General features: G+C 45.8%; 1 protein-coding gene and 1 long non-coding RNA gene across 2 annotated transcripts in view; both read left to right on the plus strand.

Annotated features, from left to right (window-relative positions):
• Positions 1-17,535, plus strand: part of LOC115609939 — a 31,100-nt gene extending 13,565 nt beyond the window's left edge. The window contains exon 3 of the long non-coding RNA XR_003992051.1: positions 15,594-17,535. This is a non-coding gene — a long non-coding RNA (uncharacterized LOC115609939). The remainder of the gene's footprint in view (positions 1-15,593) is intronic.
• A 2,566-nt stretch (positions 17,536-20,101) lies between these two features.
• The window catches only part of SHLD1 (shieldin complex subunit 1), a 40,810-nt gene continuing 38,007 nt past the window's right edge, over positions 20,102-22,904 (plus strand). Inside the window, exons 1-2 of the mRNA XM_030490773.1 lie at positions 20,102-20,185; positions 22,677-22,846. Coding sequence (XP_030346633.1) covers positions 22,684-22,846 — 163 coding nt within the window. The 5' untranslated portion in view covers positions 20,102-20,185; positions 22,677-22,683. The remainder of the gene's footprint in view (positions 20,186-22,676; positions 22,847-22,904) is intronic.

A 22,904-nucleotide genomic window follows, 5' to 3' on the forward strand; every position in this document is an offset into this window, starting at 1 on the left:
TTTGAGGAATGCTCAACATCTCATGGAGAATTAAACAATTCTATTAGTTTTCATCAAAACCTCAGTCCTGTTACCATTGAGCTCACTGGCAAAACTCCCTCCGCTTCTAACACGGACCAGAACCAGCATCAGAAATTTATGCTGCCTTGTTCAAGCTTTGCCACAGAGCTGTGTTGCTGGAAGTAACTGCTTTCTAATACAGTTCCAGAGTGGCCTGCACAATTCCCAAAATGAAAGAAATCACAGCTACAGCAGAGATCTTTTCCCAGCAAACAATTCAGCTCATCTGTTTATTTGCATAGGTAGGTACGTGGGCTTGAAGTCAGGTATACATAATGCATGAGGAAATAGATTAAGGTAGAGGCTGAAGAGAATAAAGTTTATGGGAAGAGGGGACACAATACAGCAGCAAGACAAAACCAGCAAACCCCAAAGCCTTTGTTTGCTTTTATTGTCTGTCTACACGTCTTTGGAGTTCAGCTGCAGGCAGTTAACATCTCAAATTGTGATAAGATCTTGTATTTTCTTAGATTTTTTTAAAGCTGTGGAAAGGGTTGAGGTGCCAAATTTAAGCCCATAGACATAATCTCAGCAGTAGCTTTTCTGTGTTCCCACCATACAAAACAAAGGCAGCTATATTTATAAATAGATTTTTTTGTTGTGATGGGCGACTTCAAAAAGCAGGGTTTCTCTGTCCCTGGGAAACAGCTGCCAGCTGATTTTCTTCTCATCCTTGCTGAGCAAGGAACTGGCTGGCCAACTTCAGGAGAAGAATTGGAGCTGCCAGACACAGGTCAGTGCAGTTCAAGCCACTAATTATAAATATTGTCTTTTTGTGTATTCAGGGAAGCCGTGACTCTTTCCTAGACCAAGAATATCCCTTACAGTTTCCTGAAGCCACATAGATATTTTACACCTCACAGGCAAAAAGACCCTCAGACAGGCAATGATCTTGCCACACTTCTCCCAGGGACAACAAACACACGAACATCACTTTTCCCAGGAAGAAAGGGATTCTTTTAAGGGTAAGATTTGTTCCACTGCACAGAATATCCATCTACAGCCAACATCTCCCTTACCCTCCTGTTCTCATCAAGGGAAGAGAGAGGATTTCTAGAACAAGGGTATTCTGGATTGTTTAGGTGTTTCCCGTAGGATGCAATATGCAGCAAGTCAGAGACGCTTGTTGCCCACCACTGACTGAAAATCTGTTCAGCTTACTTAGCCCCAGGAGCCTACACTGTTGGTATTGTAAATAAAGATAGATGAATCTCCCCTAATGCTCTATGAATGCAAGTTCATTGCAAGCATGAACTGAAACTTTGCCACATTCAGCTATGTCTGTGGCTCAGGGAGCCAGTTTCCAATAAGAAAGCTGGAAGAAACTAACCTCTGTTTTAAGGAGATTACCTTCAACAAAGATTTGTCAAGCTGAAGTACAGCAAAGGGCGAAGCCAAAGCACACGTTCCTGTGACGCAGTTACCTTCAGGAAACTCAAGCAGGACAGAAAGGATTCTAGCTACAGGAGAGCAGCTGAGCATGAAGAAATAGTAACCTACAATTAATTTATTCCCCCCAAGTATAATTACCAGCAGATTTTTTTGCTGCAAAGTAGCAGCCTAATATTGGTGCCGATTTTAATTAACGAACCAATGGGAGGCTGAGGAGAGATTTCATACAAAAGTTAATTAATGCTCTGACCTACTTCAAAGTGTTGCTTAAATGGAAATACTGGGAAGTTGACATCAGTCAGTTATGGATCTTTTAGCCTCTATATTACCGGTCATATAATGAGTCCTTCCATGTGACCCACAGCACTTAAATTAGCAACCTAGAAGAAATTAGTGAATACACAAGAAATAAGGAAGCAATTTCCAAGGCAAACATAATTCCTTCTTCATGAACACATCAGAGTTAGAAGAGGAAAAGGTCCTTCCTGCTCAAAACAAGCACCTGGTTTACAGCTGAGTTCAGCTTAGGAAATGTGATGGGTAATAAGGGCACTGCTGCTTAGTGGGAAGGCAGATCTGAGTAGCACCAGTCCAGCTGAATGGTGTAGTGGGACCAAGCCAGTGCCCAGCATGTGGGAGCAGAGCTGAGTACCTTTGCTTAGTGTTACTTTGCTTAGTGTTACTTCTGTAGTCTTGGGGGACAGTATTTTGCACCTTGTGGAAAATGTGCTGGGTTTACAGAAGTATCCTGATGATAACACATTATCTATTTAACAAGAGTATAACTATAGCTATCTCTGGGTTTCTTCCTTTTGTTCCTCCCAGATGTGTTTTAATCGTATGTCTCTCAGATTAATAACTTTTGCTTTGATTTATCTTCCCATTACTGAAAATAAGACACTTCAGGATTTTATTTAATCTTTTTGTTTGGCTGGGAAATAAAAGATGACTTATCTCACTGATCACCTGTAAATTCTTCATAGAAAAGCAGATTTCTCCTTATCTATGAAAACCAGGGCCCTCTGATTCTTGCTGTGGGCCTACAGCTATTTATAGCCACCAAATCACTTTTGCAAACTGATGCCTATGAATGCAGGACATTGATTATTGCCTTACTATTCTTCATGGGCTGTGTTTTGCTTGGCACTGCCCCTGTCTTGAAAACAGCCATCTGAACACACAGAATAACCACACTGTGAGAGAAACGAGGTTTTAGTTCACTCCTATTTCACAAGCAAGAATCTGAGGCACAAGGACATGAAATGACTTTATGGAGGTCAAAGTAGTGCAGAGTCAAACCATCCAATCCTTTGCCCACTCTTCATCATTACATCATCTTCCTCTCAGCTGGCAAAGTGCAGTTGGGATTCTTGCAGTTGGAAGGGCAGAGAAAGACATAATTTTAACAGGAGTGTATCAGGTTAGCTGCAGTCTTGTAAGAATGTCTTTCTTTTCAAGAACACCTCAAGGTGGTTGGGAGTCAGATACTGTACCCAAATTTTGTGAAATGTTGACTCACCAGACAAGCAGCTCTGTTTGAATCACTGCAAATCATTGAACCATTGAAGCAAACCATTATCTGGCAGTTGAGCATCATATCCTTGTTTAGGTCATTCCATAGATAAGCGGTGGCTTATACACTCTACTAGTGGAGCCTCACAGTCTTTTCTAGGTCACTTCACAATAAGAAACGACATATAAAATTCCATCTCTGCAAATCACAGTTTTGTTAGAAGCCTGAGGCGACTCCTTTCTGGGAGGCAGGAATTATACACCCTTGGGATCTGACTTCTCCCTAAAGTGCAGCCCAATCCTACATGGGAAGTCTGTTTTTTAGACCTTTCTGAATCCTATTAAAACCCCTTTTTATCAAGGATACACCAAATATCTCTTTTCTCCTTTTTCTGCTGGAACATGTAAATAAGGCATATTTTCAGTTGGCATTCAAAGAACACCAAGGTTGGAAAGGGTTAATTAATTGTGTCCTTGTCTTTAGCACCTGATTTGGGTAGAGGAGGCAGGTTTCTACATGAGGAAGGAGTCACTCAGTGTTTGTAAATAGCCTTGGGCTTGGGAGAGACTTTGGCTTCTTGCTGCTGGGAATTTCTCCTGAATAAGGGCTTAATGGCTCTCAGATAAGAGCCTGAAGGACTTAGGTGCTGAGTCCTGGGTGGTAGGGAAGGTAGGCTGTCAACCTTCAGTTACCTATTTTGTTATTATTTTAAATATTGCTGCTGTTCCCTTTCCCTTTGCTGTGTTGAATATTCTATCAGTTTATCTAGTTTTGCTCCATTTCTTCCCTGAATTGAGGTGCTCCTGCTGCTGCTTCTGGTTCCCTTCACCCTTCTGCACTGGGGGGTGACTGAAGACCAAAGCTGTGCTGGGTGCCTGTGGTAGCCTTGGTGCAATGGCTTCCAGTCTGTGCTCTGCTGTGCTGCAAGACCCCTGTGTTGCATCTCTTGGGGCATGTTTGATTTCCACCAGTTCCTTCCTCCTGGCCTCTGGAGGCACAGGAGAAGAGGACTTGGTCTTTTGTAGGGCCCAGCTGATCCCTTCTACATGAAGCTGTGCACACTAAACAGGATTAGAAGTCATGTGGGACAACATGCCCCAGCCATGTCTAAAAGGCAATACTAGTTGTTCTGATTGCTGTTGGCTGCCCTCAGAGGAAGTGATGTGTCTGCACTAAGGAAACCAAGATGTAGTCTTAATGGGCACATTCATTTTTTGAGGAAGGTTTTGCTATGGCAGTCACCCTCAGAACAAGACACCTCTCACCTGCCAGGCAGGTGAGCATGCTGCTGAGACCTCTTCTCCATGGGTGATATCCGACCTTCCCCATCTTGTCTCTCCTCTCGGTTCCCGCCTGCACACCTTGCACACTCCTCCTTCCCTCTTAAGAAGGGCACCCCATGAGCTCTGTCACTAAAACTGGAGAGTACTGAGTGATAGTGTCCATGCCCATAAAGGCAGCAATGCTCTCCCCCCGTTCTTCCATGAGTACTTCCCAAACTCTGCACCTCTGCCCCATGATGCTTGTTTGGGCTTAGCTCCACAACAGTCTCCTTCAGCATATTCTTGCACAAGATGGCTGTGAATGTGCCTGAGCTAACGGGGTCCTGGAAAGAGACATCATTCAGTGATGCTTCTTGTCTGCATTACAGGGTTTGCATTTTTTGTTTGCGTGGTGGTGCTTGGTGAACCTCTTAGCTCAAAGAAATACTGTCTCCCACCCCTCCTTCGCATGAGGGCTGCAGGGGAACTGAATAAGCAGCTGCTAAAAGATTCCTGGCAGAGCATCTTGCCCTTGGCACCCTGACTCAAGGCACGTGATGGCTTGGCTCTGTCTACACACACCCACTTGCGTGGATGCTACGTGGCTTGTTTGCAAATACTGGTGACTCCAGCTGAAAGGTGCCAAGTGCTCGCAAGCATCCAGCAGGATGTTGTTGGTGACCTCCTTTATGAAGAATGTCCCATCTTTGGTGCCAGCAACAAAGTCCTGGCATGACCAGGAGGCACAAGGACAATATAATAGTAGCCTCCAATCCTTTAAAGAGCTGTTGTAAAATGGCAGAGCCAAACTCTTCTTAGTGGTGGCAGATGGTGTAACACAAAGCAAAGGTCACAAATTGTGGCTTGGGAGGTTCAGGGTGGACACTGGGGAAAAGCTTCCTCATGGGGAAGGTGTGTAGCCCTGGGACAGATTCTCAGAGGGGTTGAGATAACCTCCATCCTTGGAAGGGGTTCAAGTATCTGCTAGACAAAGCTCCAGCTGACCTGATTTAGGAGTCCTCTTTTGAGAAGCAGGTTGGAATAGAGACTTCAGAGGTCCCTTCCAACCAAATACTCACAGGATGACAATCTCGCCTGTTGGCGTGTGCTGTGGGAAGACCTAGGACAGAGTCTATGGATTTCTGACTGCCAACTCCGATAAGACCGTGTAGTGGGAGGAAAGAAGAACACAGATGGCAGCAGATTACCAGCTGGCTCCCAGGCAGCTTGCATGCTGTTTCACCAGCAAGCAACCCTTCTGGTCTTCCTCTAGGCATGGGGCAAGGACATCTAGCAAGGACAGCTCTGTGCTCTGAAAACACCCCTTGCACCATGGGATACACTGGAGCTATGAGCAGACACACAAAATATTTGCTGACTTCTGAGGGGCCGTGGAAGAGCTAAGGAGTATTGTGACCAGTGGACCTGACTTTCTGTGCTAGTAAAAAAATCAGTGTGAAAGTCTGATTAAAGCAAATGGCATGACCCATACCCTGCCTGTCCATATCTTATCCAAGTCTGCCCAGTACCTATGCACATGCTCCTGCTTAAAATTTATGCTGACATGTAACATATTAACTTCTATGGCTAGTCAAGGCTAATGACTGCAATAATTCAGAAGTTGTATTACCTCCAGAAATGGAATGCCATCCCTGGAGGTATGCAGCACATTATTTAGAACCTATTCTGGGCTTAATTTTATCAAAAAAAAAAAGTATTTTCAAATGTGCTTTAAAAAATAGCTATTATATCATTATGGATTGCTGGTCTCTGACATTCAGTATAATGAATCAGTCATCAGTTATTTCTTGGCAGGGAAGCAAAATGACTCTCTTGAATCATATTTGAAATAAGACAGCATGTACAACCTAAAAGCCTAATGGGAACCATGTGAACAAATTGTCATTTTACTGGGGTTTTTTTGAGGGGGCGAAAAGAAGAGGGTGTAACATAATTTAAAGTGTGCTAAGCCTTTGAGGAAAGAATTGGAGTGCTACAGAAGCGTTAATGAGAGGCTGCTGTATGCTAGTCTTCGGTTCTGGGAAGATGGAACTTTATCTGTAATTTAAAGGCTTTACACAACACAGTAATGTGTTTTTAAGGGGAAAATTCAGATGAATCCTGCATCTTGTAGTTACCCAAGGGATCTGGATGGGTGGCTGTTATTAGTGCTAATGTAAAAATCCACTGCACTTCACTTGCTTCAGGGACACCTAAGTGTACCATTAGCTGCTATGAAGTCTCAAATTAATGAATTAGTATTCATGCTTGTCCTGAATGAGGTAATATTTTTCTTGCTGAGAGTGCTAGATGGCAGGAACAAAGAGCAATCTCTGCATGCTGAATTTTTGTTCCTCTGATTGTACCCCAGGTGGGAAGGGTGAATTTGGGCAGCCGCTGGGATCAATGCACAGCCTTCAGTGCAAGGGGTTTACTAGCACCAGCTTTCGGACTGTAGAAGTCCCTCCTTTGCTCACTCCTTGGCCCATAGTAGCTGTGTATCCTCTGAAGCAGGCATCACTGCTTGTCCCCAGGGACAGGTGGCCTGTTTTGGACCTGTCTGTCCAAACCTGTCTGTGCTGCTTCAGCATGTAGTCCCTGGCCATTTTAGGGCAGAAGGGGCAGATTTGGCTGTGCTCTGTTCCCTGCTCTGGGGTTTGCCCTACCTGTGACAGTTCAACAACCCATCCCTTAAAGACTTGGCTGTTGCAGTTGAACCCAAGGTGTTTTTTGTTGCCTTCAGCAGTCTTTATGATCCTTTTACCTGCTAGAGGTGATCAAGTGGTACTCCAGTGCCAAACATCTTCCCCTAAAGCCAGTTCTGCCACCACTCTAACCTGTGTGCTACCTCTAGTGCTCTACAGTACAGAGATGGTTTAGCCGATACAAAACTTATCGGCTGTAGGGGGAGAAAAGTCGGGCTGGTGGTCCTGCACACTGAACTGGCTCAACCAAGGGGACTGGGGATTGGGGAACACTGCAGTGGGTGCACAGAAGAGGGTGAGGCTGCTGGGTTTGGTGGCAACCAGCTGTGAAATAGCACCCAACAGCCCAGGGACAATGATGGAGGGGGCTGAGATGCAGATGTGAATGCAGCAATCTCATGGAATTCTGGGCTTGGACCTGATGCTGGAGACAAATGTGAAGGTACAGCCCTCGGCCAGCATCTCTTGTTACCACTACCCCTGTGATCCCACTGGGACGATCCCCATGATCTCTTTAGACCATTAGTTCCTTAAGATTGAAATTTTCCTTCTGTGCTAAGCATGAATGGCACAAAGACTAGCATCAGCCCTGGTACTGCAGTACACATGGAGGAGAGGTATAGAAACCCCTGTACACTTCACAGTAGCTCTGTGATGAGAGATCCCACCCACTAAGAAGCATTAGACCTGCTACAAACTTAACAAACTTAAAAGTTAAGTTTGGGGTTTTTTTTCTCCCCCTTTCCAGTTTTGATTGAAAATTACTGGGGCACTCAAGGAGACATCACTGGTTTATCTCCCTGTGGAGGGAATATCTTCTTGCTGTTGCTATTAGGGTTAAACTTTGCCTTGAGTGATGAGCTTCTATTAATATAGGTGGGGGTCTCTTACACAGAAGCTGTTTTAAGGGGCATTAAGAGTTGTAAATAGAGCTTTCATTCGTTTCTGAAGCCTTCTTTTTACTGAAGCCCATGAATCATGCCAGCCGATGCCAGCTCGAGCTCTGATGGCCAATGGTTTTAGTGCTCCACTTAGAGCTCTGCAGGGGAAGTCTCACAGCTTTTTAAGTTTTATCATAAGTTTTCACAAGACTTTAGATAGATTTGATATTTACATCTATACACAGCATCTCTTCTGATCCAGTCACAGTTTTGGACTTAAAATGCCAGATCTAGTCTGGCATTTTTAACTGTGCCTCATAGACTTCTGGATGCTCTACTTAGGGCAGGATTTCTAAAGGGAGTATTTTTCCCACCATCTCTCAGTGCTAACAGGGAGTTCCCAGCAGGGATATTCCAAGGATATTTTGCATTTTTGTGCTGCTTTGTGTCTGGTTTAGTTGCCTTTCAGTCCTCAATAGTTCCTCGAGTTTGTGATTACAGTCTCATTTAACATCCTTTGCTATGGAAACTTGTATTATTGCCAGGAAACTGCTAAGCAAATGCCAATGCAGAGTTTCAGAGTGGGAGGGAAGCATCATGAGACATGATGTTTATGAGGGAAGTGGAAAGTGGAATTCCTTTCATGCAAACCCAAAAACCTGCATCAGAACTTTCATTATATTGAATTTCTCTCCCTCCCCAGCCTTTCTCAGGATCATATGGCTTTGCACTTTTGTTACCCTAAGGATCTAAATATTTTCTTACTTTATCCAAGAAATGAAAGGGGTTTCTGAAACAATGAGGGTATTGAAAAGGAAACAAAACCTGCTTTGCCAATGCTATCCTCTTCCCCAAAAACTGGTGGATGGGGACTGGAAGGGAGGGGGGAAATGGAGGAAGGGAAGATACCATTGCCAGACAAATGGTCTTACAAGAATCATGTAGCTGTTTTAATTTCTATAAATGAAACACACTGTGCCCTAAACTGACAAGATTTCTTTCTGATCTATGGGAAGTTGCTGTTATGCAGTAACTCCAGGTTCCCCTGATGGCAAATTGCTACTAAATAATGATGTGAGTCATGGTAATTACAGCTCTGTGGAGACCCAGTTCTAATGTCTAACCCCTGTGTCTGTGTGGTACCCACCAACTGAACAGTCCTGCCTACCTGAAGTGACTGATTTACTGCAGTACAGCACTGGTAGGTCGTGGAGTGGCTGTTCGTTAGACTCAGTGACAGATCTCACCAAAATGTTAAATATACCATTGCTCTAATTTCTGATTTAAAAGGTCAAATGGAGGTAAAAATACCTACTTGGCACTTCTAAGCTACAGATGTGCATGGTTTGGCTGTGACAGTTTTGCCATAGTAGCCACAACCACTTAATGCACTAGGTGAGGGGCTGGCTTGCTTTCTGGACAAGATTGTGACACTGGAAAGAAAATCATACATTTTCATGGGGCCAAAGTAGGAACTGGTGGTCTTCTCCCAGCTTCACGTCACTTGAGCTGCTGTGTGTGTATCAAAACTCCAGCTGGAGAAGCAAACAAGTACTTCCCACCATAGGATAAATGAAGAAAGAAAGGTACATTAGCTTGAGTAAGAAGAAACGACAGTACAAAAGTACAAATGGATACTGTTGAGAAACCATTCCATCCCTTATTTTTTGCATTAAAAATACGAAAACTTTATGCTCAGTTTAAATACAAGCTTCGGCAGTGATTTGGAGGCCTAAGTACAGTTACTTCAGTTTCTGAACTTACTGGTTAGTTTCTTGTTGGTCTTCAAATTACATTACAAACTCTTGGCTTGCTTGCCTGACTGGTGCTGCTTTTTGGAATGAACTCTTGGCTTGAACCTCCCAGAGTTGCAGAAGAAATCGTGATGAGCATCACCTGCCCTCTGATGCTGAGCCCTGAGTAACCTGGGTCAGAAGAACAGGACTAGCTGGAGCTTCCATGGTATAACCAAGCCTTTTTGGTTTTCCCTTTGGCATGGTTGGGGAATAGTGTTTTTCTTACAAAGACTCATTACTGATGTTGTGATCATGTACTAGAAGCTCTACTGTATACTGTTTTTCCTTGAGATGATTAGCAAAAAGCTGCTAAGCTTACCTTTGTCAGGTTGAATATATATATACGAATCATATATATAAGTTTACTGACTTTAAGAGCTACTTGAAAAGCTGCAAACTTTCCTCCAAAATGTCTGCATTCTAAAAATTCAGCATTTCTTGTCAGTTAAGTCATCATGAGACTTGAAAACATTTGACTTTGATCTTCTGTCTTGGAGAATGAAAGCCTTGCAGTGCCAAGCTGCAGTGCGTGGCAGCGTGGTTTGGTGCCTGTGTAACTTCAGGCAGAATTATAATACAGAAGAGGAAGAAGGCTGCTTTTCTCCACTTAAAAAGGAGATTTGTGTGAATCTGAGTGCTTGGAATCAAGCATGGTTGTCTCTTTTAGGAGTAAAAATTGGTAATAACAGCCTGATAGGATTTTGTGGGCTTGTAACAACAAGCCAAGACAGTATTTCATGAACACACAGGGATTTTCTTTGCACAGGTAGCTGAGTAGCAGACACACATATCCTACTTCCCAGTTGCTTCTGATGCCTCTAGGCATCAAGACCCCAGGCCCTGTTTATCACTGGAGAGGAGCTGTGGCTTGCCAGGTCCTGGAGCTGCCCTCCCTTGGTTTTGAAGACGTGGTCAAAGCAGAGAGCCACAGCCAGCTCAGGCTTCTCACGTGTCAGGCCGTGTTCATGACTCTGGTATTTTTTCCTCCAAGATGACTGGAAAAAAAAAGTGGTAACACATTAACACACATTGGACCTGTTGTTGTCCTGGGGTCAAGGACTTGGTGACAGCTAATGGAAATCGTCAGCAAAACAACATGCAAGCCTTTGTTACAGAGCACTTGAGATGCCCTCCTGGGGTGAAGGAAAGGTGACAAATTCCTTCATTCCCAATCAGGTGATCCCTTACTAAAACCACAATGGTATCCATGTCTGGGCATGCTTCTGTTTCCCTTTTTGTATAAAGAAGGGGTGCAGAAATTCCCCAGGCTGAGGAGCCAAGCACTGTGGTTAACCACGCTTCATCCAAGCTTTGCTCCGTAAGCTTGGCCAGGGTGCAGGAGAGGTGCACATGCAGAGGCAAGGCTGTGTGGAGCCGGGGAGCTCCTTACAAGATCTTGTAGGGCTGTCCATGATCTGCATTGGGAATGATGAGAAACTGGCAGTGGGAACAGGAGGGAAAGTCAGTGCAAGAGGCTTGTGTGATGCTGAGAAGAAGTGGCTGGTGCTGGAAATCCGTGATGCTGGTCCAGCAGGTCACTGCAGTTGTTTCATTTCCATGAGCAAACTTGGGGGTTTTTTTGTGAAGGAAAAAAGGGTTCTACCTCCTCCTCCCTCCCCTCCCCTGCTTTTTATAGGCAAAAGTTGAAAGTTTGAAGTTACAGTTGAAATCTGCCTGTCAGCGTAATGTAGCCCTGAGGTACATGCCAAATTTACCCACTGCACCCTGGTTTAAAAAGTGCCGAGAGGCGAGGATGTGCAGATTGCATCACCCTTGAAAAAAGAGGTTTCCACCAGGGAATCGGCTCTGTTCTCAGAGTAATGTGAGCTGGTGATTGAGTCACAACAGCTTTGATTTTCCTTTATTTTTAATTAGAGGTCTCTGTTCCCATGCCTGTCTGGGCCAACCTCTGTCTGTGATCCAGTCAGTAGAGTGGTTCAACATAACTGCAAATAAAACAGAGCATTCAGTGCTGAGAAATGTGAGCATCAAAAACCTCCAAGTAAGCATCAAGCAATCTCTTAAAAATAGCTCATCTAAAAATAACAGATTAGGGAGGGAGTTCTCCTGAAAAGCAGTTAAGGAGCTTACATCTGGAGACAAAGGACAAAGAACAGCACTCTATCTGCAACGTATCTTTGCTTTTAGGCAATAAATAAGTCTTAGGCCAGAGGGCAGGGTCTCTTCTGTATTTGTTCGTAAGCAGAGCCTCAGGCAGTCTTAGTCTGGTGCTTTACCCAAGTAATTCAAGGCCATTTCCAATGAGTCAGGAACATGGTGTATGAAATCATGCTCCAGCAGGGCAGAGCTCTTGTGGGGTTCTCCTGCCTCAACCCAAGTCCAAAGGTTTAGTTTTCCTTCTGCCAAGCTGTGTCAGCACTGGGAGTGGAAAAGCAGGTTAGCAGCAGGGGTATGTGCCAGCCCCGGAAGTGCATGGCTCTTCCTGCTCTAAAAGGTATTACAGGATGGGCTCCCTATGTAATTGGAGGCCATGAATAAATGCAACTAGAAGGACACCAGAAATACTACCCTAAAGCCAGCAAATGAGGCTCCAGTCTCCTCAAACAAAAAACATTGTTGGCTTAAATCTTTCAGTAGTAGTGGGGGCTTTTGGAGCTGTGAGGATTGAAGCTGGAGCTTGGTGTTCCTTCCGAGGTGGTCATGTAGATTTATTGCACCACAGCATGTTCTCAGTGTTGGTGACACTGGATCAGGATAGTTCATGTGAACATTCACAAGCAGGCTGAAGGCTATCACAGACTGAGGGGAAAAACATTATGTGTTAATGTATCACTCCCAGGTTTAGCTTTGCTTCCCTTTTGATCTCCAGGCTGGGAGACGATTTCCATTGCACTTCTGCTCTGCTGACAGCACAGAAGAGGAAGGCCCAAACCCACTCTCTTACTGCTGAAAAGCCCAAAGCAAAGAAGTAGCAGTGAAGAGAATCCTTACCTTTCCTCCTGGCAGAACTGCCAGGCCTCTCAGGGAAACCAGCAGGACTTTGTAAGCACTTCACAGCTCAGGAAAGAGCTCTGCCCTGCCCAGGTGGAGAAGAGCTGGAAGCCAACAGCTTTCTGACCATTTTTGTTCTACTTTCCATCAGCAGCACATTTCTGCAGAGTGAGAGCTCAGCAGTGCCCCTGTCATGTAGGGGCACTAATACACACCTTGCTTTTGATGGGCTTTAGTCCTTTAGCTGTGACTCAGCCACAATGCAGGCACTAAAAGTGGACATTTCTTGAATGTCCTTAGCAGAGTAAAGACTTTGGAGCCATAAACTCATAAAAAGAAATTATAGGAGAAAGTGTAACTACTCCAAGAAAAAAATCCAAACCCCCCCAAAATCTCCACCCCACCATAATGTATGGAGCAGGTAATAAGACTGTAATCTCAAATCAAGATACACTGAACAAGATCACAATGGAGCTTCCATTTTAAGTTATAAAGATGCTCTCCTAGAATTGATGTGTGAAATTAACACCAAAGCCATTGTCAATCCTATGCCTTATGAATGAGAACTCGGTTGAAGTAAAATGATATGCTGACAACTGCAAAAACTAGTTAGAAGCTCCCTGAAGCAATACAGTGGAGAGAAGCATTGGGGGAGAGACAACATTTGCGTGCACAAAGGGTGACTTCCTTCCAGTACTCTGCACTCTCTGGCCTTCAGTTTCATCTGTTCATCATGAGCCCACTTACAGGACACCAGTCTTTTAGATGAAAAACATGACTCTTTATTTCGAGTCTGGCTTCTAGGAGAAGCAAAGCCAATGTGGATATGCTTATCTCGAGCCACTGTTGAACTCTCTGATCAAATCTGATAGATAGGTAATGATCTCACTGCTGATGTGCTTGCTCTAACAAAAGTCTGTTACTTAGGCAGGGGAAGAAGCCCTACCTAGAAAGTCAGTGGAGGTGGCTCAGCTCTTAGGTGCTGGAGGACTTGTAGTGGAGAAAAGTGCATGACTACTGAAGTTGACACTTGCTGGAGCTACGTGCTATATCAGGCACTGGAAAATTCAGGCGAGAAGCCAGACTGTATTTCCTGTTCTCCTGGGACTATTTACGTTACGCAAGGCTGGAAGCATCTTTTGGAAATTCACTAAGGGCCCAACAGCATAAGAATGACAAATCCCAGGATATTTATGTGTGTATAAATATATATAGGTCCAGCTGTAACAATTTCCATCCATATCCCAGGAGTACAAGAACTCAGAATTCAGACACATGCTTCCTACCAGAATTAGAGGCGTCCAGTTGCTGGCTGGTGTGTATGGTGACTAAGCTGCTGAAGAGACTGTAGATCACTTGCTTCATAGGGTAGAATTAAGAATTAAAGAAGATAAACAGCAGAGGATAAACCAATGCTTAAAGGGTTATTTCGCTCCAAAGGGAGATGGAGATTTAAGCCAGATGAGACCTATCCTGTTACTTCAGATGTCTCTGCTCTTTCTGTGTGCTTCTTTGATCACCCTTGCAAAGTGCAATAGTGTCACAGGCAGAGCAATTAGGATGTACAGAATCACTGGGTAGCAGGAACGCAAGGGAAGAACATGGTTTTGGAAACTTAAGTCAGAAGCACATTGAAAGAGAGGAAGTCTGAAAGAAGGAAATACAATGCTAGTTATGATAGGCCCAAGTTGTGCTTAGATGCGAGGTATGAGCTAAGTTACAGTCTTTCCTTGAGTCACATAATGCTTCTGTTTTATGGTTAGGGAGTGATGATGCAGAAAGGCTCTTTGTAGGAAGGAAATGAGGCCCCACAGAGCCCTGCGGCTGCATCCACTGTGCTAAAAGCTTAAGCAGAACAATAGTGTTACCATCCTAAAAAACTTTCCTTCGAAGTGGATTCAAGCAGCAGCAGGTGCAAAGGGGGTAGCCCGAAAAAGAAGAGAGGTAATACCACTCAGAGGGTAGGAGCTGTGACTCTGTGCCCATTCCAGCAAAGGCTCTCAAGACAGACAGACAGGATTTGGTACAGGATTGTACTGGAAAATTCCCAACATTCACACTTTCAAGCCCCTGCCACAGAAAACTACTTTTTGAAGAGAGAATGATTTCATATTGAGTTTAGAAGTGGCACCTTAAAAAGTCAGATACTGCTGGCAGACCCATAGCAACAGATTCATGGCAGGGGAAGAACAAAAGTCAATTTACTGGCATGTGGTGTTTGAAACTTCCTGTACTTCAGTGTTTTGATTGCAGCAAGCAAAAGGCTTAAACTCCTACTTAGTGAAGGAGGAAGCAAAAAGCATGACTTGTCTTACAGCCAGGGCAGATAAGGCCAAGGGGCTGACCATGTGCATTACTTTTTGTAATGCAGATGGCTGCTTGTGTTTGTAACCTTAACCTGTCTTGAAGAGAAGTACAGTCCCCAGAGTACAGTTTATGGGGTTGGGGTATCTTGGTAGATGCCCACTTGACTATGCATGAGAAAGACAAGTAGGATGGTTTATACATTGATCTTGGTGTTAACCATGAACCTGAATCAGCAGTAAGTGCTCGGTGATAGGTCAGTCCAAACTCTGCAAGACATTAGCCCTGCAGTTATCACTGTCTGGACATAGTAATGACAAGGAGGGGTATTTCAGTGTAAGTGGAACTGACCCTTTTGAGGGAGGTTTGCTGGTTTGAATGGCTGCTTTTGATGTGGCAAAACATGAAACACACATTGTCTTTTTATGTGGTCCTGGGAACTTAACTGCAGCAAATCTGGAGGGCCTGGTAATACCGTTCGTCTGACCAGCTAACACAGCTGGATAAATCAATGAGTTTTAGGGCAACCAAACCCTTTTTTTGCAGGGTTGCACAGGCAGGGTTTGGGGTTTTTTTCCAGGTAAGCCAGTATATTTCCCCAAGTATGCTAACCCAGGTCTGGCCTTGGTAGGAATCAGGATGGATAATACACCTAGACCAGGGAGCTTGAAGATGTTCCTTGTGTGTCTGCTGTCATAATGCAGCTTTTATGTCTTTTGTCCCTGCAGCTGAGCTGCACTTTCCATGCAGTACTGTGGTGTCCATGCAGAGGACATAGCTGCATGTGAAGGGATGATGATCATGCAAAGGTTACTTGAGAATGCTAGGTGTCTTAACTTTTATGGGCGATGAGGTGGTGGAAGAGAGCTTTTCTTCCAGCCTTCCTCTGCCCTTTTCTATCTGCAGAACCACCAGCAAACCTCACTGGTCTGGAAGGAGTGGACATGAGCTGGCAGTGGCAGTTCCTCATCTCATGGGTTCAAAGAGCTGTTTCTTGCCTTGGCTTGCCTCTAGCCCAAAACCTCTCATTACTGGGATAACCCCAAAGGCTTTTCCAGAGCAAAAGCCACTAAAGCACTGTCTGCAGGGCTCAAGGGGAACTTCAAAAGGGGACTACAGTACAGCCTGATCCTCCATCCATTTTAGTAACAGTCTCTAGAGCTGGGAAGTAAAACATGTGCAAATAAGTTTTGAGAATAAAGGGCTAGTTCATTGTGAGGAAGTGAACTCAGAACACTTACGTATACAGACTACAAACTTCGGTTTCATAATTTCTGTTAAACCCCAGAACAATCTTTGTATAATTCAACAGTGAGAAAATCAACCTTGTTTGTCTCCTTAGCATCCCTTCCGCCCCGGGCACTTCCTGCTGAATAGAAGCTATTCAGCTGTTCTTCTATTTTCATGTACTAAATTCACTTCTAGCTGCTGTGAAAGAAGGAAGTGAGTAGACGGAGTTAATACCCTGTGGTGTGACAGTGGGAAAGGACTGAAAAGACATGAACTTGCTCGTTCTGCTCTTTGTGAAGACAGACTTTTGTTCTTCATGTCACGTATGAAGTTTTGAAGAGGGTAAGTCAGCAGATACACATTAGCTTCAGTAACGTGAAATTGTACAGCTTAAGAACCTGGCTCTAAGACTGTCAACACTGAAAACTTGCATTGCAACAGAGCTGCAATAGTCTGAAAATGTTACTTCCTTTTCCCCATGTGTCACTCTCAGTAGTTTGGTCTTTGGTAAATGTCAGGTGTGGGGGTTGATTCTGCGCTTCTTGGCTTTCATGCTTTAGCCAACTTGAGACATGGCTGATGGTGTAGTTTTATCACATGCTAACATTAACACGCTGATAAAAGGAAGGAGCATAGTACACACTTACAGATTTGCCCTAAATACTGTAGGCAAATGTAATCTTTCGGCTGATAATGCAGTCCATAAGGAATAAAGGTAAAAAGTATAGATTACAATGGCAAGGAGACCAGAGGAGTGCTCTGCTCTATCAAGAGACCTCAGGGCCTCTCCCTTCTGGTGAGGGAGAGGAGGGAAACGAGGATTAAGTTCAAAGATTTGGTTGTCCACCTAATATGACAATTAGAAACCAGTAAGCTTTGTCAATAAGCACTATGGCTCCTTGTCAGTTCTGCTTGCTGGAGTTCTTTGCTTTTCCAGGAGCCAGCAGTACCTACCAGTGGTGTTCCCCACTACCAGACCTTTTCTAATGGCAGAAACTCAGGATGATCCAGTGGGGTGAGATCACAGAAATGGCTGGTTTCTGGATGCTGTAATATTGCATGTGCTCCCACAGCTAAATAAAGCAGATTTGCTGATGTTTTGCATTCCCTAGCTCAGCTCCAGCCCCACTCCCTGTAAGGAAATGAAGTGCTTGGGTGCTACCTTACAACTCATAGGAAAGATGCCATCCCACTCCCCAGAGGAACAGACAGTGAATGGCAAGAGGTAGCCCTGCACTAGAGCAGTGTCTGGGTTTAGCTACAGCCCAGGCAGTAGCAAGGTTTGCATCCCTACTTACACAGTGACCCCAAAAGTCCAGCCTGGCTTCAGGGAGGCTGTAAGCGCAAGACAGAGTCGCAGCTGCTGTGCCTGAAAAGCAGACTCAAAGGCTGCTTTTCCCTGTGGGAACCTTCCCCTGGCTTGAGCCAGTTCACCTGGGAGAAAAACGAAGTCCTCTTGGCAGCCATGGGACTTCAAATTTATTTCCTTGCATTTAACAACTTCCCTCTAAACACACTGGTTAGCCACCAGTAACTTCGCACTCCAAAGCTCTTGGAAAAAACTACCAACTCCTTCCCAGTGTCACTGGCAGCATGCATGCCAAGAAGCGCAGCCAGCTCTCCCCTGGCAGCACTTCTCTCCAGCAGGCTGGCCAGCAGTGTTCCTCCCTGACTGCTAACCCAGACAATAAAAGGGGCTGCTCCCTGACCTCTGCCAGCAGCAGTGTCCTGGGATGACTGGCTGTGCCATGCACGCTCTGTCAGGCAGCACTGCAGTACATTCTCTTTGCTGGGAAAGCATCCAGCCTGTGTCCAGGAGCACTCATGAAGAGGGTCAGGATGTCTGTGTCGCTCTCCCATGACTGCCGGTGGGGTCCTTGTCACCACGCCTGTCGTGGCCACCGCAGCCACGTGCCGAAGTGATGTGCATGTCCCAAGATCAGTGTGGCTTGTATCCTATTAGCCAGCAGGGTTTGCAATACTTCCACTGCTGCTTCAACTGCTTGGTGCCATGTGGGAGAGCATGGATAGCCACTCTTGGTGTGCAGCAGCTAACAACTAGCCTCACATTTCCTTGACGTCCACAGAGATTGTAGACGAGCTCTGAAAGCCCTAAGAGAAAGACTCGCAGCCTACCCACCTCCTTATGTCCTGGGTGAGAGCTGTGTTCGGTTTTGCCCCAACCCCCACTATGTTGTTTCCCATGCACACCAGCACAGCCCTGTGCTCGCCACTGCTCAGGGCTTTTCCAGGCTGTGCCCTGGGTCTGGGATTGTACCGCAGCAGCGTAAAACGACCGAATCCTGAGTAGTCCGAGGCAAAAACCTGCCTGCCAGGCTCGGGATGGTGCCGCCGGCAGCCCCGCTGCCGCCTCACCTCGCCCAGGCGAGGGGCAGTGGTACCAAAACCGCTCCCTTTTGAATTCAGAGAACTACACCCGAGTTAAATGCGTCCTGAGGAAAACCTGACAGGAAACAGCTTTCCCCCCACCCCCTATTTTCCTCCTTCTCGCCTTCCTCCCCATACGCCGGCGCGCCCCTGCCCAGCCACCTCAGGGGTGGACCCGCTGCCCGCGCAGACGCTGTCGCCGGCCCGGGGGCGCTGCCGGGAGGTGCCGCCTCTGCCACTCGGTTCCTGTCAGCCCGGGTTTCGCCGTTCCCCCCTGCTCCCGGCCCCGCAGCGCCCTGTCCGGGGCCCCTGCGGCCGCGCCTGCCCGCCCGCAGCCAAGATGGCTGTGCCCGCTTCTCGTTGACATGGCGGCCGCGGAGGCGCAGGGCCCTGCCCGAGCTCGTCCTCCGGCAGCGGGCGGCGGGCTGGGAGGGTACGGTCCGGCCCGGGGCAGCCGTTGCGTGGTTTTGGCATTCCCCTTATTCCCCTCCACAGTGTTTTCATGTCCGTGGGGTGCTGTAGCCTGCTTTCCTCCTCGGAAAGTGGGGGGGGGGGGGGGGGGGGGCGGAGGTGGCAGCCGTGGTGAGGCCGAGGGGGATTCTGGCTTTGGGAGGCTCACACCAGGCTTGGTCGGGGGAGTGCTGCTCTGTGTTGCTTTTGTTTGCTTTTCCAACGAAGCAGCTAGTTGTTGAAATAATGCTTGTTGAAATAATGCGTGTTTGTGCCTGCAGGAAGGGGAAGGAAACGTGACTGGGAGGAATAGAACCCCCTCTCCTGCACGCCCCAAAGCCAGCTAAGAGGGGCAGCCGGTAAGGCCAGCGCGTTGCACCCACCGACATGCCCATCACACATCCCATGGTGTGCCTTCTGTTTGCACAGGACTGGCAACCTGTGTTTGGGACTTCCCAGTAGTAGCACAGTGCAAACGGTTGAGGGTGGCCCAGTGAAAAATCCAGTATTTTTCCTCCTGTGCTTTTCTTCCTGTGCTTTTTCAGTACTTTTCCTCATTCCAGTGAGCTGGGATTGACAAAATCCATACTCCTGAAAGTATGTTTTTCCTCATGGCTTGATTAAAATAATGAGGTAATAACAGAAGGTGGGAAGCAGGATTTGGGTTTCATGGGCCTGTGGTTTGCTCCACATGTTATGTTACGTGGCTCTCTTTAAAACACATTTCCTGGTTGAGGTTTGACGCAGCACAGGTTATTGGTGTTAGTGTCAAAGCACCGCTAGATAAACCTGTTGGGGAAATACCTGCTCCTCCGCAAGAGGGAGCGAAGGATGCCAGCTCTAATTCACTTCTCTCCTTTATGGGCTTTGAATAAATAGCCCATCTGGCAGCTCCTTATAAAGAAAATATTGACTTTATTTCTAGAGTGTACCAGCCCCTTTCCAGGAGGTCTCTGTTGCTGTCAAAAGATTCAAGGGCATTACTAGATGTGCTTTTCTGATTCCTAGAAAAAAATGTTTTCTGTACCAGACCCAACAAACAGTGGTATGTGTGGTGACTGACTGTTGACATCAGCTAGCATATGTGCTTTGAAAGGTCACACCATCCGTCAGCCCGATCAGCTGATGCAAAGTATGTAACTGACCTGTTTGTTTCATTCCAGTGAGCTGCAATTGACAAGGAAGAAGGAGTAACAGACTGTTTGCTTCCGGACTGTGTCCAAGGGGACTTCTTCATTGGTACTGTTCCTAGGTATGGCACAGAGGTAACAGTGTGTCTCTTTCGTATACCTGAAGGCCCAGGGCTGAGCTGAGGTCTTGCTTATCGTCACCAAACAAATCTCACCATCATTTTTGGCAGTAGGGCTGTTCTATGCTTGGTTTAGGAGGATTGGAGGGAGGTGAACTAAGGGATTTTTTTTTTTTCTCTCCCAAAAAAAGGGTGGTTTGTTTTAGCAGAACCTGATCATCACATGGCTGCACATGTTGTTAGCCCTGTTGTGGCACTACAAAGAAGGAGGCCAGCATGGGCAGCTGGCACAGGACCACAGCAGCCTGTATCAATGACAGCCTTAGGTTGCTGTGGTACCACAGCAGCAGCTCCTCTTGCTATAATCTTCCACTTGCTCTTGGAGGGATAGAATTGGTTGGGGGTTTGGTGTGGGGTTTTTTTGCATGCCAAGAACTGAAATAGACAGTTCTGTTCTCTAAAATATTCATGTATTTAAAAAGTAGCACAAATCATGAAAACAGTATTTGAGGAAAGTTTTCCTTATGTTCCTTATGCACAGATCATCTGTATTTTAGGATATGAAGAGGAATGGAGGAGAAGCTTTCCTTTGCAGTGACTGTTGCAGGGCAGAGGGTTGTGTACTTTCCCATTTTTAACCTCCCACTCTGTTTTTTTTGGAAACTTGCTGTCAATGCATGGATCTTGCTTGTACCTCCAAGGCAAGGCAGCTGGTCTCCTCCCCTATCCCAGCCAGCATCTCCACTCTGTTCATTAGCGAGTTTCATTTCATCATCTGCAAAGGTCAGAGCGGTGTCTTAGCTACAAGTTTACTCAACACAGAAGCACTTAAAGAATGGTGGGTTGAAAAAATAATGCTCTACAAGGGGGTATTTACTTCATTTTTCAATACTAATCTTTTCTAGGGATTTCCTAGGTGCATGTGGCTGTAACATTCTTCACTGACAATAACCCTGAGATAAGTGTGTTGCCTTCTTCGTTTTATAGAGAAGGAAATTAATGTGAGCCTGCAGTGCCCTAAGCCATTGCCTGACCACTGGATCTGATTCTATCACTCTTTACCAAAATAGCAGAAGGATACAGCTGGTGGAGGGGGCCATGCAGATAGCCAGAATTTGCTTTTTTCAAATTGCATATAAGCAGACAAAACAGATGAAGGAAGTAACTTGCACAGAATTTCCTGGAATCTCTGTAAGAGCTGGGAGCTAAATACACATTTCACAAGAAATGCTTTTGTTCTCTCTGTGACTTTTCCATGAAAAGTTTCATGAGTGAGGTGAAAAAACCATGCTCATGTTTACGCCACTCAGCCTCATTGTCAGTTCTCAGGGGGTGTTTAAAGCTCCTGCCTTAAAGGCCTTCCTGCATAAGACCTTGCAGTAGGGACTGGGTCATTTCCTCCTCTGTTTGGTGTTGCTGGAGGTAGGCGTGAGCTGAGTACAACAGTGCTCTGTTCAGAGCCTTTACTGTTGGTGGAGAGTCTCAGCTGCCTCACAAGGCGTTGTGCCGGGTGGCCAAAGGCTACTGGCTTTGGTGTTGGGTGGAAACTGAGGGTGTTTGGGGCTCTTCTGCATCTTTCCTTGCAGGTGCCTTTTCTTGAGAGCCCCTCTTACCGAGTCAGTACTAATCATGCTTCAGCCCAGGGATTCCTACTTACTCTTTCTTTTTGTCATTCTGTGAGCTCCTGTCCCACCAAGTTTTTGCCTTTCACTCCTTTCCTGTCCCAGACACTTGTGTGGCTGTGCTTGAAGCTGCTGGACTGGAACACTTCAGTTTCATCCTCTCCAAAAGAGTTGCCTATCCCTTGCGGCCCTTGGTGTGGAACTGGGTAGCACCAGCCCTGTCCTGCTTTCTACTCAGCTGTGTGTTCCTGCCCTCTGCAGTGGGGGACTGGTTGAGGTTGCTCAAGAGGAGGGTGTTGGGATGTGGGGATGTTTCAGCCACAGCTTTCCAAAGTGCTGTGCACACAGCACAGCTGCCCTAGTGTCTCCACACCAGGAAATCCTTGTCATCCCTCTGAGACTGAGACTACCAAGTTTTAAGATGTTCTTTCCTTCTGCTAGTGAGTATGATGAACTTCATGAACTGAGCCAGGAGGGATGGGTTTAACTGGTGACTTCTAGAAGTATCAGTGGAAAGGGACCCTGTAGAATGTTTCCTTTTAAATTACACACATGCTATACCCTGAAGGGAATATACTTTATAGTTTTCTGGTTTGGGGGCCTGAATCTGTACTTCTGAGAAGCCTCTAGGAAAGCCAGATTTGTTGTGGACTCCCAGTTATCTTACTTAGGGCTGCTATCTATGGGTTTTGCTGTTGTTCTTCCTTTACATCTTTAAACTTGTTCTGATTTTCTTAAATGAAGTACAGATATGCTAGAACAGCTTATCTCGGCTCATAAAGCAGTGCAAAAATGGGAGATCATTCGTGTTGACTTCTGCTTAGATTTTCATGCTCTAAAAACCCAGCTTGGTCACATTTGTGTCTCTGCAGTGGGACCATGGAAAGAAAAGAGGTGTCACCAAGTCCTCACTCAGAGGAGAGCAGCGTATTGGACCTACCTTCTGTCTGTGACCTAGCAGAGCACTTTCTGCCTCCATACAGTTGTGAAAACAGCGAGGAGCTTTTTCTCTCTGTGGATACTTTTCCCTCACCGCCCACAGGTAACAGCTTCTGCCTCTCTACATGCTGCTTCTTTAGCCAGTGCATTATCTATTTAGC

Source organism: Strigops habroptila, chromosome 6 (assembly GCF_004027225.2).
Source record: "Strigops habroptila isolate Jane chromosome 6, bStrHab1.2.pri, whole genome shotgun sequence".
Classification (NCBI taxonomy): Eukaryota; Metazoa; Chordata; class Aves; order Psittaciformes; family Psittacidae; genus Strigops; species Strigops habroptila.